At 42.5% G+C, this 18497-nt stretch overlaps 1 protein-coding gene across 1 annotated transcript in view; it reads left to right on the forward strand.

Moving 5' to 3' along the window:
• ccn4b (cellular communication network factor 4b) overlaps nt 1–18497 on the forward strand; it is a 103318-nt gene that overhangs the window by 51889 nt on the left and 32932 nt on the right. Inside the window, exon 2 of the mRNA XM_041190573.1 lies at nt 18109–18397. Coding sequence (XP_041046507.1) covers nt 18109–18397 — 289 coding nt within the window. The remainder of the gene's footprint in view (nt 1–18108; nt 18398–18497) is intronic.

The raw sequence follows: 18497 nt of genomic DNA on the forward strand, positions 1-18497 counted from the left end.
TGCCTCCTGAGTGAGCTATGAATGGGTCCTACTTGCTGAGTTTTTGTTCTTCAATGGTATGTATTTCTGTTGAACATTTTGAATTGTTCTTTTAAATGTTTCCCACTGTTCACTTACCTCCATACGTTTAGTGTATTTACCCAATTTACCTTAGCCAGTTCTTCCCAGCTTTGTTTAAATTTAAGATTTTTGTTTGCTTTTGGAATATGCACTTTCAAACTTAACATGGAATTCAATGGCATTATGGTTACTATTTCCCAGTGGATCTTTTACTATGGCATTCCTCATTAACCCTGTTTCATTACACAATACTAGATCTAAAATAGCTTTATCCCTAGTCATTTCCGCTATTGCTCCAAGAAACTGCCACAGAAACATTCTATAAACTCATCTTCTAGACCATTCTTGCCAATTTGATTGTCCCAGTCTATATGAAGAGTAAAGTCCCCAGGATTATTATATTTCCTTTGTTACAGGCTCCAATAATTCTTTGTTTAATACTTTGCCCAATGGCATAACTACTGTTAGGGGGCCTATAAGCTAGCCCCACCAGTGTTTTCTGATTCCTGCTATTCCTAATTTCCAACCATACTGATTCTAGTTCATGATCATCTGAGGCCAGATCTTTTCTTATTAATGTCCTTATGCCATCCTTTACTATAAGGACTACCCTACCTACTTTGCCATTCTGTTTGTCTTTCCAAAATATTGTGTACCCTGGAATTTTATTTCCCAACCTTGATCACCTTGTAACCATGTTTCTGTAATGGCGATTAGATCTAAATCATTTATCTCTATTTGTGCCACTAATTCATCTATCTTATTGCATATGATTTGTGCATTCAGATAAAGAAACCTTTAATTTCATTTATTGCTTCCATGCCCTGCAATGACCTTACTTGCTGTTGTACATTTTCTGTTCAACTCTCTGGGCGGAATTTTCCATCCCTGTTGGCATCAGACGCAATGGTGGGCATGAGTGTACAATATGGTGAAAAGCCCAAAAATCGTTTTGACACTGTTGTAAAACCAGTTTGAGATTGTCCGCTCCACCCATCGATGCCTGGTCACCCTTCCCACTGCCACACATCGGGAACATCATTTTAATACTTTTGCATTTAATTATAAGCCCTGCTCGCCAGAATCATCCCCACCACATCAAATTTACTGCCGACGTCGGCAGGAAACACATAGGCCCAGAACACGCCTTGAAAAGTGTGACGTGTCGAGTCGGGGTTTACCGTTAGGGCCTTGCAGAAGATGCTGGAGCCCCACAGCAATTGACCCTGGAAGAACACATGCATCGCATGCTGGGTGTATTCTGATGGGCATGGCTCCACTGCGAAGCAACTCGCAAAGACAGGAGGTATCGGTCGATGTCCGGGGTCTGCTTCAGGATATCATGATCTTGGCAGTGGGTTGCTACAGATGGTCATCGATGGGGGAGGGAGGAAGGTTCAGCTGTGAGTGGGACATGAAGGTGTACTGGAGGTGGGAGGGATGGGAGAGGAAGGTGTACTAGGGGTCTGTGACATTGGGAGTGCTTGTCTTTACCCACGTCACTGTACTGTTCCGACACCTTAACCTTTCTCTTTGGATTTCTATGCCTCCCTTCACCCAAGCCCTAATTTTTTTTTAAGTACTGCCCTTTATTCTTTGAGGCCTTGATTTTCTCAGAAAACAGGCAAAAAAAATACAATGCAGAAGATGCTGCATTGAATGTAACATGAATTCCTCAACAGGTCAACACAGTGGATGTGAAACAGAATTTTCAAGGTAGATAATTGAACTGAAGGAGCAGCCAGAAACTACACTGAGTCCTTATCTAAAGCATCCCTTTCCTCAGGGGTGGTGGAGCTGGAGCTGGAAACCTCAATCTTACAATTCCCCTTGCCAAGCTCTTTGTTCCTCTGACTCGGGCCTCTTAAATAACATCCCATTCCATTCAGCCCATTGTTGCTGGCTGGGCCTTCAACCACTCAAGCCCAATGCTTTGAAATTTCCCCTCCCCAAGTATTCAGCATCTCCACCTCCCTCCCCATCTTTGAGACCCTTCCAACAATGAGGGCGGAATTTTATAGCCCTATCGTAGCAGGGGCAGGGCCTGAAGATGCGGCAAGCCATTCAAAAGTACATTGATTTCGGTGGGACTGGAAGGTGCAAGGAACTATAAAATTCTGCTCTCAGTTGTTGTTTCTGTAATATCTCTTCACTGGTTCAGTGTCCAAGTTTTCCTTACATCTCTGCGAAACACCTGTAGGGAAGATTTCTTCTTTGTTAAAGGCACGACATAAATGCAAGTTGGTGTTGTTTGAATTGTCTTAATGCTGTAATATTCTTTCAGCAGTTTATTATTGTTTGTTTCAATAGTTTTGTTACTCTTAATGGTTGAATATCTTCCAGATCATAGAACCTCCCTTTATTGGCACAAATAGTAGCTTAAATAGGTGTCAACAACAGTGCTAATCCTCTTACGTCTAGATCAGAAGCGAGTTCTGTAAATTCAAATACCAAGTGAGAACCTTCAGCACAAAATCTAAACTGGCATTCCATTAGAGTACTGAAGGAATGCTGCAGTGTTGTCCTTTGGATGAAATGTTAAATAGTCTGCCCTCTCTGATGAATGTAAAAGATCCCATAGCAGTATTTTAGAGAGGAGCAGGAGAGTTCTTCCGAGTGGCCTGGCTAGTATTTAATACAAAGCCCTGGTTAGATCACACCTGGAGAACTGTTTTCAATCCTCGTCTCCGCATTTTGGGAAGAAGTGCACATGGATTTGCCAGAATGATACCCAGACTCCAAATTGCAAAGAGAAATTACACAAATTAGGGTTATATTCTGTAAATTTAGAAACTTTGATTGGTTAGAAATTATTTTCACTTATTGGGGAGTCTACGACTAGGGGGAATAGCCTAAAAATTAGAAGTGGGCAGTTGAGGAGTGAAGTTAGGAAACATTTCTACACACAAAAGGTGACAGAAATTTGAAACTCTCTTCAACAAATAACAGTTGATTCGGGTTAATTGTTCATTTGAAATCTGAGATTGTTAGATTTTAGTTAACCAAAGATGTGCAAAGATTGATGGCAAGTCAGAAGATTGGACAGGATATAAAAAACAGCAAAGAATGATTAAAAGGTTAATAAGGATGGGAACAATTAGAGTATCAGAGAAAGCTAGCCAGAAATATAAAGACAGACAGTAAGAGTTTCTATAGATGCTTAAAAAAAGAAAAGAGTTAACAAAGTGAGTGTTGGTCCTATAGAAAGTAAGTCTGAGGAGTTAATAATGGAAAATAAGGAGTTGGCCAATGAATTTGATAGGTATTTTGCACCGGTCTTCATTACAGAGGATACAAGTAACATCTCAGAAATAGCTGTAAATCAGGAATTGGAAGGAAGGGAAAAGCTCAAGAAAATTGCAATCAGCGGGGAAGTGGTATTGAGCAAATTGTAGGAACTGCGGGTTGATAAGCCCTCGGGTCCTGATGGATTTCATCCAAAGGTCTTAAAAGAAGTGGTTAGTGAGATAGTTGATGCGCTGGTTTTAATTTTCCAAAATTCACTAGATTCGGGAAGGTTCCATTAATATAACTCCTTTATTCAAAAAGGGGGGTACACAGAAAGCAGGAAACCATAGGCCAGTTAGCTTAACATCTGTCATATGGTAGATGTTAGAAGATAAAATTAAAGATGTTATAACAGGACACTTAGATAAATTCAAGGTAATCAGGTAGAGTCAACATGGCTTTCTGAAAGAGAAATCATGATTAACCAATTTATTGGAGTTCTCTGCAGCTGCAGCATGTGCTATGGATAAAGGAGAACCGGTGGATGTGCTGCCCCTAGATTTTCAGAAGGCACTTGATGAGGTGCCACATCAAAGGTTACTGCGGAAAATAAAAGCTCATGGTGTAGGGGTAACATATTGGCAAGGATAGATTAGCTAGCTAACAGGAAACAGAGTAGGCATAAATGGCTCATTTTTTGGTTGGCAGGATCTGACGAATGGTGTGCCACAGGGATCAGTGCTGGGGCCTCAACTCTTTGCAATTTATATTATTTGGATGAAGGGATGGTATGGCTGCTAAATTTATTGATGGCACATAGGTAGGAAAGTAAGTTGTGAAGAGGACATAAGGAGCATACAAAAGGATATAGCTAGGTTGGGTGAGTGGGCAAAGATCTGGCAAATGGAGTATAATGTAGGAAAATGTGAGGTTGTCCATTTTGGCTAGATGAATAAAAAAAGAGGCATATTATCTAAATGGTGAAAAACTGCAGAGCTCTGAGATACAGAGGAATCTGGGTGCCCTATTGCATGAATTGCAAAAGGTTAGTATGCAGGTGCAGAAAGTAATTTGCAAAGCCAATAGAATGTTATGGTTTATTGCAAGGAGAATTGAAGACAACAGTATGGAAGTTATGCTTCAGTTATACCCGGGAATTGGTGAGACCACATCTGGAGTACTGTGTAGAGTATTGGTCTCCTTATTCAAGGAAAGATGTAAATGAAGCAGTTCAGAGAAGGTTTACTAGATTACTACCTGGAATGGGCAGGTTGTCTTTTGAGGAAAGGCTGGACAGGCTTGGCTTGAATCCGCTGGAGTTTAGAAGAGTAAGAGGCAACTTGATTAAAACATATAAGATCCTGGGGGACTTGACAGAGTTCAAGTCCCCCCAGGGTAAATGTGGAAAGGATATCTCCTCTTGTGGGAGCATCTAGAACTTGGGGTCACTGTTTCAAAATAAAGGGCCACCCATTTAGGGCAGAGATAAGGAAAAAAAAATTCTCTCAGAGAGTTGTGAGACTTTGGAATTCTCTTCCTCAAAAGCCAGTTAAGGTAGAGTCCTTAGATCTCTTTAAGTCAGAGGTAGATACATTCTTGATAAACAAGGGAGCGAAAGGTTATTGGGGGTAGGCAGGGAAATGAGGTTAAAATCAGATCAGCCGTGATCTTATTGAATGGAGGAGCAGGCTTGAGGGGCCAAGTGGCCTACTCCTGCTCCTAATTCGTATGTGTTTATGTTACTGGTGCCCTCCTGTAATTTCCCCAATTACTCATATCCTCCCAATTCTCCCACCTACTGGGGCCTTCCTGTAATCCTCCCAATTACTTGAGCTGGATTTAGCTCACTGATCAGCCATGATCTCATTGAATGGCAAAATATGCTAAAGTTAATGATCCATTCTATTCCTATGACGTTAAGTGAAAGCAAATTATTACTTATGAACAGATAATGGTAGAATAACCAATCACTGCCTTGTCTGCTTGAAAGTTATTTTTGTCTTGTTTAATCTGCCCTGGTCTGGTTGAGATTTTACTGACAGTACCATAAAACATGGAACAGACGTCTGTATGAAATGACACTGCAGGGCACTAATGGATTTCACTGCAGGCTTAATTCTGTCATCACCACCTCTCTGCACCCACCTTTAAAGAATTGTTTTCTTCCCAGCTGTGTTTAATTTTACTGTGCTCTGCTCTCTAACCCCAAGAGATAGTGCTCCTGATTTATTGCCTGGGGCCGACTTTCAGGCAGCCTGCTACTCATCTCCAGCATAGAATTGCATAAAATTACTGCCTCTGGGCCTTCTTTCATGATTTGCATGACTGCAGGATGTTTTCAAAGCTGCATAACCAGCAGGAAGGTAGTCCCAGCCAGGTGCAGCATGCCGTATTTTTCCCTCTTTAAGTCTGGGAAAATTCAGGACAGTTATAGTACCTCCCATATTACCCCAGCTGAGATTGTATAACTCAGCATAAACCTTCAAATTATGCACAGTAATTGCAAATTCAATGCAATATATATCAACTGTCATTTTATTTTCAGAGTGTATATAGTTTTTATCTACAATAACTACATAATTTCATAGACTAGAAATAGACTTCAATTTATGTTAAGTAAACCACATGAACTCTAACATATATCAGGACAGACTACTGAATCGTTGTAGAATGTTTAAGGGTACTTCTACTCAGTACAGGAATAGGAGATCACTAATGGCCTATCTTCTCCTTACTGGTAACATTCAATGACTTAAAGGTAAGTGGCTGCATAAAGGGCAAAATGTCTGATTTGGACCTGGAGAAGATGTATTAAGAAATCTTGAGGTGCTCAAATTAGATTGATTGCTTACCAAGCGTATTTGACTTTCAGCCCACAGATGTAAGATCTAGAGGTAACTGTTAAACTAGGAAAATCAATCAGAGATTATCTGGAATCTAATTAGGAAACAAACTATAATGGAGACATCAATATTAAGATGAAAGGGGAAGGTTGAGTTTGAGAAAGGAATTGAGAGTTAGAGGGCATTTTTTCCCAAAGGCTGAAGAGGAGGAGATTTGGTTGTCAGAGCGATGTGCGTATGACAGAGTTACGTTCAAGTGAGGCGAAGTTGAAAGGCTCCCCTCTTTTTCCTCTCTTTGTTTGACTGCAACAGGTTTTTTTCTGTTTGAGAATATACTTGCCAATTCAACGAGTACTTAACTGTTTACACACTGATCATAAAAGAACCAATCAAACAGATTTCCATGAGTTTAACAAAGAAGGAGGATAGCTTTATCATACTTAAACTGAACTAAGTAAAATAATAATAAAGTATGCCCCAACTTTCAAGTACACACACACACAAACACTCAAAGTTCACACATACAGTGGGGAAGGATAGGTTGGCCAAATTAGAGTCCATGGAAAGTAAAAAGGAATACTCAATCTATTGTTTTGTGACTCGACTGGCTTCATAGTTTCGTTCTGTGGTCCTGATGCTTCCAATGTAAAGATGTAGCCAGCTGATTTGGTTGTTCTTCTGGAGACAGTAGTGCTGGGCTGAATTCCTTTTAAGAAGTCTCTGTTTGCAGCAGGAGCATTCCTGGATGGTCACAGTCAGCAAACTTAGCTGAAACAAGAGCTCAAAGTTGCCATGTGGGCTGTAGAGAAAGGAAGGGAGGCAGGAGGGACCCTGCTTGGATCTTCTCTCTCAGCTGCTTGTCTTCAGTTCTGCTGAAAAGGCATGTGCTTAAAACATACAAAGGATTGGCTTGTCATGTGGCCTTCCTGCTCCAACCACTAGGAGGATCCAAATAAGGTCATTGACCATGTATTCCAAGGTTAACTTAATTAGCTCATGTCTGGAAAACTATCTCAGCCAGGGACCCATTGCCCAAGTGGTTAGTCTTCATTCTCTGCGACAGTTGAATATCTCAGGTAATTGTCTCAATGCCTTGTTAATGGGACAGGAGATGTGTGTCCTTCACATTCCCCAGAAGTTCATTGCCTTTTGTGGCTGTTGCAGACTTGCTATCTCCATTCCAATGCATTGAAATTTGGGGTGTACAGCAATGCAAATTAGGGTAGCCATCTAAAGTAATCTCGAGTAACCTTTACTCTGTAAGCAAAATACCGTGGATGCTGGAAATCTGAAAACAAAAAATGCTGCAAAAACTCAGCAGGTCTGGCAGCATCTGTGGAAAGAGAAATGTTTCCAGTCCATATGACCCTTTCCACTGTGAAGAAGCGTAATGGGGAGTCGAAACGTCAACTCTGTTTCTCTCTCCACAGATCCTGCCAGACCTGCTGAGTTTTTCCAGCATTTTCTGTTTTAATTTCACCTTTAGTCTGCATTTTAAAAAGCCTGTTTTTGAAAGGCCAATTCATGTTTCCAAATGTTGGATTAAAAATCATTATTTAACACAAGCATAGCTTCATGACATAGGAAATTGTGCAATATATGGGCTTTGATGGCAAGGTTAGAGTTTGTTGCCAACCCCGAGTTGCTTAAGAAGTTTTTGATGGGCTGCCTTCTTGAACAGCTGCAGTCCATGTGGTGAAGCTGATCCCAACATAAATCCCTGGTTATTTTCATCAATGAAATCTCTCCCCTCCTGCCTGCCCTATGACATGGATCTGTGGTTTCTTATCCCTGACAGTTTTTCATTTCATCTCAACTCATCTTCCTCGACACCCAATAACTTTGTGGCCCCTTGGTTTCCTTGAACTCCATCTTCCAAATTCAATTCTCATCCATACACATGTCCTTCTCCTTGATCTCAATAAGACACAGGGGTCTGAAATCTCCAAGTTCCCTATCGCTTTCAGAGCATTCAAAGAGCAGGGGATCGGTAATATGTGCATCCATTGCCATTAGGTGAAAAAAACAAGTAAATCACAGGAGATAAAAATAAATGATTTGCTGACCATCGTCCAACTCCTTCTCAGCTGCAGAGTGTTGGCTGATGGGTGGAATTTGGTTATACACTGGCCTGCAAGGAATTGTCAGGCCTATGAGTTGAGCGAGACGAATACAGTTCTATAATCATATGGTCATAGAGTTATACAGCACAGAAACAGGCCCTTTGGCCCATCATGTCCATGCTGGCCGTCAAGTACCCATCTACTCTAATCCCATTTTCCAGCACTTGGCCCTTAGCCCTGTATGCTATGGCATTTCAAGTGCTCATCTAAATACTTCTTAAATGTTGTGAGGGTTTCTAACTCTACCACCCCCTCAGGCAGTGTGTTCCAGATTCCAACCATCCTCTGAGTGAAAAAAAATGTCCTCAAATTCCCTCTAAACCTTCTACCCCTTACCTTAAATCCATGGCCCCTGGTTATTTACTCCTCCGCTTAGGGGAAAAGTTTATTCCTATCTAACCTATCTATACCCCTCATAATTTTGTATACCACTATCAGGTCCCCCCTTCAGCCTACTCTGCTGTAAGGAAAACAACCCTAGCCTTTCTTCATAGCTGAAATGCTCCAGCCCAGGCAACTGATGAATCTCCTCTGCAACCTCTCAAGCGCAATCACATCCTTCCTATAGTGTGGCGACCAGAACTGCACACAGTACTCCAGCTGTGGCCTAATCATCCTTTATAATATAGGTTTATAATCCTTTAATTGAGGTTGATCACAACAGCTCCTATCTAAAGTGGCAGGTGGACAAACCTCATTATTACTTTTGACCTAACACAAAAGCAAAAAAACAGAAAATGCTGGAAATGCTCAGGTCAGGCAGCATCCCTGGAGGGAGAAGTAGAGCTAACAGGCTGTGTTATTCGCTGATGGCGGGCTCCCCTCGGCGGCTTGCCCCTCTTTAATTTTTTGGCTAACGGGCCTTTAGCTATAACGAGGCAAGACTTTTGCCCCTCTCCAGTAGGAAGTCCCACCTCCTAGAGCTACTGACCAATTCGAGGCCAGCAGCTCAGCAATAATAGCAGAGCCACCAGGCGTAGTGGCCACTGCTGGTACTGCAGGAGGCCTAGGTAGAAGAGCAACCATGGATGCCCCAGAACCTGGGGCTAGTTGACAGGCCCTTGAGGTGGGCTGGGAGAGAAAACTCTTGGGGGGATGGGGCCTGATTGGCAGCAGGGGCCCAAAAAGGAAGCAGCATCACCCACCCAACCAACCCTTCCACTGGCCAGCAGGAGGCAGGCAGCAGGGTCGAACCTGTTGGATCCACATTGGGCCCAAGCCTCTCCTGCCCTCCACCCCCACCCCACCCCAGCCCCCACCCACCATCCCCCATTAAATCTGAGCAACAGTGGGATAAGGTCCTCAAATGGGCATTAATTTCCCATTTAAGGACCTCAATTGGGCAATGGGTGGGCGGCACATTCATACATCCCCCACCACTCTTAAAATCATGGCATGGATGGGCAGGCAGGCAGTGGGCATGCCTCCAATGGCACAGTGTTCCATTTTACAGATCCACCTGCCGGCTTTCCCATCCATAGATGGCCAATAAAATCCAGACAAACATTTCAGGTCAATGACCGTTCATCAGAACTGGGAGCAGTTAGAAATGTCATAGGTTCTAAGTAGTTCAAATGGGGGACGGTGGAAAAAGAACACAAGGGAAGTAATGTGTTAAGGTGGGAAATGGGAGACATCAATTGACAAAAGAGTTGGTGGGGCAGAGCCATGAGATAGCTAAAAAATATAAGATGCCTGGAGGTTTGACAATGTCACGATTACAGTCAGATGGCATTGGTTGATAGATGCAGATGCTGTATTGATGCATTTTCTCCTTGAACCTGTAAAATCTACGTGAGCAATTCCAGGGGCTGTATCATCACATTTTGGGGATGTTGAGTAGGAGGGGAAGGGGGAGTGAGGGGAGGGGAAAGCATGAGCCATTTTATTAATGGTGCAGAAATAGAACACAAACATCAATTAGCATTTGGTATGATCCGCCTTCTTCAGAGGGGTGGGTTGTAGGAATAGTTCAAAATGCATGGATTGCCAAATAGGCCATTCTGCACATGTGATCGTGGGTGTGGAGCATCAGCTATTTGATCTTGGAGGAGGCATTGCGATTGAGGCCTATCCTATTTACACTAGACAAATTGACATGGTCTCTGTTTTAATAACTCACATCGGTAATGCATTTCAATGCTTCACAACCCTCTGTATAAGAAGAATTCGAAGAATCCACTCATTCAAAACTCCTCAACCATTGCCAATAATGGGGCCTAAATTCATTAGTGCTTGAAACTGAGTATGATCCATGTGGTGAGCAGTCAAGCTGCATCAGAACAGAGAGGCCTGTTGACCATCCTAGGCTTGACCTCCGGCCCCACCATAATAATTGAAGAAAGTTGCAGGTGGCAGTTGAGTGCCCCATGCATTTTGTCAGTCCTCACCCCTCACTGTCTCGGATGCCGGCTGAGGCACACACGTAAGTCCAGGAATCACGGCTGCTCCTCCTGGCTCCACATTAAGGTGAGTTAGAAAACTTAGCTGCGGGCTTTCTCTGTGGTCTCTAGCGGCCCTTAAATTGGAAGCTGATAAAACCACTATAGAGTCTGAAAAGTTGGTTGTGGTTTTGGGTGACACAAGCCCCAACTACTTTTCACCAGAGAGTTAAAAATGGGCACAAATGTTTCCATTTAATTGAATTTTCCCAATCACAGATGGATATGGCTTTATTTGTACAACCATTGCTTCTTTCTGGTTTTAATACTCAACCTTCACTCGGGCGACACAAAGATGAGGTTTGTTAGATTTGTTGCTCCTCTGAGGGTGCTGAGTTCTGGTAATCCTCCACTCCCCTGCCCCTATCATCATACCATCTGTAACTTCACACAGAGGTTAGGCTCTAACTTCTAACCCTTCACATTCTCAGTTGAAGAGATGGAATGATTGGTATTCCAGCTCTCCTGACTGTTTTAACAGTTTTCTGTTGTGCCCTCAAAATAATTGTGTAACTGATCACTGGGGCTGTGACAGGATGCAGCTAAAAAGCATTGGATTGTAAAGAAGCCATGTTAAGGGGAAAATATTGGAAATTCACAGCAGATTAGTCAGGATCTGAATGAAAAAAACAGGTCAATGTTTTGAGTGATTTTTGGCTCTGATCAGCTGTGGATTTGCGATTTTCTCCCTACCTCGCTGAATTTTATTCATGGAGTAAAGTGACAGGCATTTGGCCTGGGACCTACTGAAGCCTGGGTGTCTCTGTGATTTTCCTCTTCCTCTCCCCCATACTCCATCTCATCCAGCTTTCCAGTACTGTTGGCGCAAGTGTGGTTTAAGTGCACCTGAGGGATATCATCAAACTAGCCATGCTCTCAGTAATCTGTTATAGTGCAACATTGTCAGTGGTCCGGAAGCAGGCTCTCTTCACTTTTGTATCTTCCTCTCCCCCAGCTTCCACCACCCTCTTAGCCAGAAAGTTCCAGGTCATAGCTACTCGCCGCATAAAATAAGCTTATCCTCACATCCCCCTGCATCTCTTGTCCAAAACCTTAATCTGTGCCCTCTTGTGCTTTCGAAACAGTTTATCTTTGTCTACCTGTCATAATCTTGTACACCTCTCTCAGATCTCCCCACAATCTTCTTTACTCCAAGGACTTATCCAACCAAAGCTTGTAGCTAAAATCACATCCTCTCTAAAGTGTGAACCAGAACTGGATGCAACAATCTAATTATGGCTTAACCAGGGCTTTATAAAGGTTCAGCATAACATTCCTGGTTTTGCACTGAATGGCACTATTTAATGCTGGTACAATAAAAGGTGCTGAGTTCATTGCTTAGCCACATTGCAAGGATTAAGTTGAGAGAGCTTTATTCTGCAGCTACTTCATGCTGTATGTGTCCTAGAAGTGTTTGATTCTGACACTGAATGTAGAAACTGAGAAATTTTCATTTCCTAGGTCATATACCCCATCTTCATGAGCACAAAATTCACCAGAAGAGTTTTGTGTTTAAATTTCTACCCTCTGGATATGTCTACACAAGGACCTCCTGGAAAATATGCCATTCATTATAGCCGGCATTACTCTTGAAGTAATTCAGTAAGGAGCGCCACTTGGTTTTTGTGTATGAAGATGTTCTTTGAATAGTGCTATGAGATTTTTTTTACGTAGAAATATATAGAATATACAGCACAAAAACAGGCCATTCAGCCCAACAAGCCCATGCTGGTTATTATGCTCAACTCAAACCTCCTCCCATTCTTCCTCATATAAATCTATTAGCATAATCTCCAATTTCCTTCTCCCCGCGTGCTTAAATGCATCTATATTATTCACCTTCACTCCTCCTTGCTGTAGCGAGTGCCACACTTTCACCGCTCTTAAGGTAAGAGAAGTTTCTTCTGAATTCTCTATTTGGTTTCTTGGTGGCCATCTTCTATTGATGACCTCTAGTTTTACCCTACTCCGCAGTATTTACTCTGATGAGTAAATGATGAGTTTATCATCACATCTGAACAATGGCACCTCTGACAATGCAGCACCAAACAGCCTCAATTATGTGGTCAAACCCTGGAACATCATTGAAAGTTAGCAGAGATAGTGCTGTCTGTAAGATCTTTTGTAACAATTTCAGGATGGCCAGGGCTGTCTGTTCAGTCCTGGATATTCTTAAATCTTTGCTTAATTATTTTATGTAGTCACAGCTACTTTCACCATTCTTCAGTGGATTGTATTTTCCCTCTTCATGAAAATAGACTATAAATGCAAAATTCAAGCCTAGTTATTAATCATTTCTTTTTCTTCTGTGTATTTACCATTTTTTAATGCAGATGTTAATTAAGCCTTTATTCCCAGTTTTCTTGACGCTCCCTGAAGCCTTAACATGTTCTCGTTCAAAGTCAACAGGATAACAATCAGAGATAGGAACTTTGAATATTTTTTTATGGCTAAATAACAAGCTATCAAGCATGTTAACAACCCAATCGTCCACAGTTTTATGTTGCAGCTGGATTTTTCAGGCATTGGACCTAAAAATGTTTGGGAGTGTTTTACGTCAGCTAAAACAAATTGACACAAGGATGCCAGACAAGGCCTGCCGCTGGGATCAGGTTTGAATGTATCAGCAGATTCTTGCTACTTTCCCAAGTAGCAGTGTCTGTTTGATCTTTGGTAACATTTTTTATCTTTCTTTCGCCCTCAAAAAGATTAATAAAGACTGATTCCGAGAATAGAGGGACTTTACAATTCTAGCCATGACCAAGGCATTACCCCTCTGCCACAAGCGTACCGGCCTGCAGTGTCAATTCTCAGAACACTCACACCAAGCTGTTATTCATACTATAATGTGAATGTAGCTGCAACAAAAATTCAACACTACATCATTTCATTGTACTACATTGTATTATCTCAAGTCACAAGAGCTTACAATGGTGTGTTATTTAAAAACAGGCATGAGAAACTGGCCCTGATACTAGCTGCAAGCTTCAAAGGGAGCGAGGAGAAGGGTTCATGGTTGGGGAGCAAGCTTCCTATGCAGCTATTATTGGCCAGCTTCCCACCCGGTGGCTGCTAATTGGCCACAGCATGAATAAAGAACAGGGGCAAAAGTCAGCAGACTGCACACTTCCATGTCAGCCACCCACACCTCACCGAAAAATTTAAAATTCACCTCATGGACTCGGCATTGGCACAGCCACTTTATCCAGTGGTAGCTGAGTCATACCAAGTACAAGGGTGTAGATTATGTCCCCCAGCCTGATCTCAAGCAGTGTGGCAGTAGGGAGGGGATAATTGCCCAGAGTTCTAACTCCTAACTGAGATTCAGCAACCTCTTCTGGACATGCACTACATAGCTTCTGATGAGGTTAAGATAGTCAGCAATTCAATCACCTTCATTTTCAATTAGACATGAAATAAGGTCTTGGAGGCAGAGGAGGCAATAGGCAGTGCCACATCAACAATGTGTCAAAGTCTTGAGAAGAGAACTAAGGGAAAAATTAACACATTTATTTGTAAAACATTCTGATAGAGGTGATAGAAACATAGAAATTAGGAGCAGGGGTAGGCCATTTGGCCCTTCGATTATGATCATGGCTGATCATCCAACTCAATAGCCTGCTCCCACTTTCTCCCCACACCTTTTGATCCCTTTCGCCCCAAGAGCTATATCTAACTCCTTCTTGAAAACATACAATGTTTTGGCCTCAGCTACTTTAAGTGAAAACGAATTCCACAGGCTCACCACTCTCTGGATGAAGGAATTTCTCCTCATCTCAGCCCTAAAAGGTCTACCCCATATCCTCAGACTGTGATCCCTGGTTCTGGAATACCCCACCATCAGGAACATCCTTCCTGCATCTACCCTGTATAGTCCTGTTAGAATTGTATAGGTTTCTATGAGATCCCCCCTCATTCTTCTGAACTCCAGCGAATATAATCCTAATCAACTCAATCTCTCCTCATATGTCAGTCCCACCATCCCAGGGATCATTCGGGTAAACCTTCACTGCACTCCCTCTATAGCAAGTACATTCTTCCTCAGATAAGGAGACCAAAACTGCACACAATATTCCAGGTGTGGTCTCACCAAGGCCCTGTACAATTGCAGCAAGACATTCCTGTTCCTGTACTCGAATCCTCTGGCTGTGAAGGCCAACATACCATTTGCCTTCTTTACCGCCTGCTGCACCTGCATGCTTACCTTCAGCAACTGGTGTACAAGGACACCTAGGTCTCGTTGCACATTCCCCTCTCTCAATTTATAGCCATTCAGATAATAACCTGTCTTCCTGTTTTTGCTACCAAAATGGATAACCTCACATTTATCCACATTATACTGTATCTGCCATGCATTTACCCACTCACTCAGCTTATCCAAATCACACTGAAGCATCTCTGAATCCTCCTCACAGCTCACTCTCCCACTCAGCTTTGTGTCATCTGCAAATTTTATTCCCTCATCTAATACATTAATATATATTGTGAATAACTGGGGTCCCAGCATCAATTCCTGCGGTACCCCACTAGTCACTGCCTGCAATTTGGAAAAACACCCATTTATTCCTACTCTTTGTTTCCTGTCTGCCAACCAGTTTTCTATCCATCTCAGTACACGACCCTCAATCCCATGCGCTTTAATTTTACACACCAATCTCTTATGTGGGACTTTGTCGAAAGCCTTCTGAAAGTCCAGATAAGCCACATCCACTGGCCCCCCCCCCCATCAACTCTACTAGTTAAATCCTCGAAAAATTCCAGTAGATTTGTCAAGCATGATTTCCCTTTCATAAATCCATGCTGACTCTGTCCGATTCTGCCACTGTTTTCCATGTGCTCAGCTATTAAATCTTTTATAATGGACTCTAGAATTTTCCCCACTACCGACATCAGGCTGACTGGTCTATAATTCCCTGTTTTCTCTCTGCCTCCCTTTTTAAATAGTGGGGTTACATTAGCTACCCTCCAATCTGTGGGAACTGTTCCAGAGTCTATAGGATCTCAGAAGATGACCACCAATGCATCCATTATTTCTAGGGCCACTTCCTTAAGTACTTTGGGATGTAGATTATCAGGCCTTGGGGATTTATCGGCCTTCAATCCCATCAATTTCCCCAACACCATTTCCCTACTAATACTGATTTCTTTCAGTTCCTCCCTGTCACTAAACCCTGTGCTCCCCAACATTTCTGCTATGTTATTAGTGTCCTCCTTTATGAAGACAGAACCAAAGTATGTATTTAGTTGGTTAGCCATTTCTTTGTTCCCCATTATAAATTCCCCTGTTTCTGACTGTAAGGGACCTACATTTGTCTTCACCAATCTTTTTCTCTTCACATACATATAGAAACTTTTACAGTGAGTTTTTATGTTCCCTGCAAGCTTACTCTCATACTCTATTTTCCCCTTCTTAATCAATCCCTTGGTCCCCCTTTGCTGAATTCCAAAGTGCTCCCAATCCTCAGGTCTGTTGTTTTTTCTGGACAATTTGTATGCCTCTTCCTTGCATTTAATACTATCTCTAATTTCCCTTGTAAGCCATGGTTTGGCCACCTTTCCTGTTTTACTTTTGCGCCAGACAGGAAGAAACAATTGTTGCAGTTCACCCATGCACTCTTTGAATTTTTGCCATTGCCTATACATCATCATCCCTTTAAGTAATGTTTCCCAATCCATCATAGCCAACTCGCGCCTCATACCATCATAGTTTCCTGTATTAAGATTCAGGGCCCAAGTCTCAGAATCAACTACGTCACTCTCCATCTTGATGAAGAATTATACTATATTATGGTCACTCATCCCCAACTAGATTGCCAATTATTCCTTTCTGCTTGTAACCAGTGTTTCAATGCAATGCTGAATAGTGCTATGTTGAACATAGATGAGTATTACCTGTTATATTACTTCGAGGTGCGGAGCAAACATGAACAGACACATTCCAGTCACATGGGAGTTTTATCCATATTTTTGTGCTTATCAAGATGATGTTATCAGTGGTGGGGAATGGAAGCTCTGACATTTTTCTGTCAACAACAAACACCTCCTCCTGTGTCCAACATCTATAGAATGATTTTGGGAGTCTGAAAGATACAGGTCAGGCAGTAGCACTCTTATAATCAACACTGAGTAAAGCTGTCCCACTCCCCTGTGAAGAAAGCCTACTGTACCTGTCAAAAATTATCAGTTTCCACATCAGCCTAACTGACTGGTATGGAAAATCATGTTGACACAATAGGAGTGCTTATCTCAAATTATACATTCCCTGCAATAGATCTAGTGTCAATTTAAGGACAGTTTTGTGATGTGAGGACTGGGTGGAGACTGCACAAAGTCATTTAACATAGGACCAAAGGGAAAAGTCTGGGATGAATTTTAAATTCAGGAATGAAAGGACAATGTAGTAAATCCAATGTGCCACCCTGTCCCTCCATGTGGAAAGGAACACTTATGTTGGTCAAGAAATAAATGTTGGACAGTACACTGGGGGGAATTCTGCCAACCTTCTTTGAAAACTATCATGGGACCTATTGCGTCCACCTGAGAGGGCAGACAGAGCTTCGGTTTAAAGGCTAATCTGATAGACAACAGCACTGACAGTGCAGCATCCCCTCGAAACAGCACGGGAATGCCAGCCTGGATTTTGTATTCAAGTCTCCGGAGTGGGACTTGAACCCTTCTGACTCAGAGGAGAGATGACCACTCATTGGCCATGGCTGAGCACTGGGCCCTATATTTCATTGAGATACACATTCTTATTTTTGTTCCCATTTTCTCTTCTCCTCTATAGATGCTGAGTCATGCTGGAGAAGTTGACCAACCAGTTTCTGGTACCTCAGTCAAATGATCATTCTTTCCTTAGCCTCAACAGGCTAATTGGCTGTGAAAATGTCACAGCATCTACTGCTCCCTTCTTCACGTAACATGTCACATTTGACTTTACGCGGTGGGGGGCAATGAACTGGCATTGCCTACGAGGGAAGCGAAGATGATGAATGATTTCAAAAGGAAACTGGATGAGCACTTGAGGGAAATAAATTTATAGAGCCATGGGATAGTGCAGGGGAATGGGACTGATTGGTTTGCTCTACAGAGAGCCAAAATGGACTTGATGGGCTGAATGGCCCCCTCCTGCGTCATTATGGCTCTATGACTACTCAGCAGAGTTTTCTCGATCATAATCAGAAGTGATCATCCTACCTGCTTTCCCCTCCCTGTTCCCAGTCCAATGGATCTAAGGTCTGTAGAATCCCAATTTGGGGCACCCAACTGATATTGTTTAACGACACTAATTAACTTAGGGTAGGGGTACAATCTGGGATGTTCCAGGTACATTTTATAGACTGAGCTTCCTCTGAAGGCTCTGTGGCAGCTCAATACCTCACCTTTTTGAGCTCTGTTATCTCTTCCACACAGGGTCTCACCCAGAATTCCAAGGCAGCTTCAGAGGCCGACGAGAACTCAACAGACTTCGTCCACCCGTATAACCGCACGCAGTACTGTCACTGGCCCTGCCAGTGTCCGAAGCGCTTGCCCAGGTGTCCACCCGGAGTCAGCTTGGTGATGGATGGCTGCGACTGTTGTAAGGCATGTGCCAAGCAGCTGGGAGAGAACTGCACGGAAGCAGACACCTGCGACTATCACAAAGGACTGTACTGTGACTATAGTCGGGACGCCCCTAAATATGAAGTAGGAATATGTGCATGTAAGTGAAATATATGTTCTGGTAACTTATAAAATAAAATAATTTGTGAGAGATTTAAATGGACACCACTCTTCCGGGGAGGGGATAAGAGCTATTCAGT

This window comes from Carcharodon carcharias, chromosome 6, assembly GCF_017639515.1.
Source record: "Carcharodon carcharias isolate sCarCar2 chromosome 6, sCarCar2.pri, whole genome shotgun sequence".
Lineage (NCBI taxonomy): Eukaryota > Metazoa > Chordata > Chondrichthyes > Lamniformes > Lamnidae > Carcharodon > Carcharodon carcharias.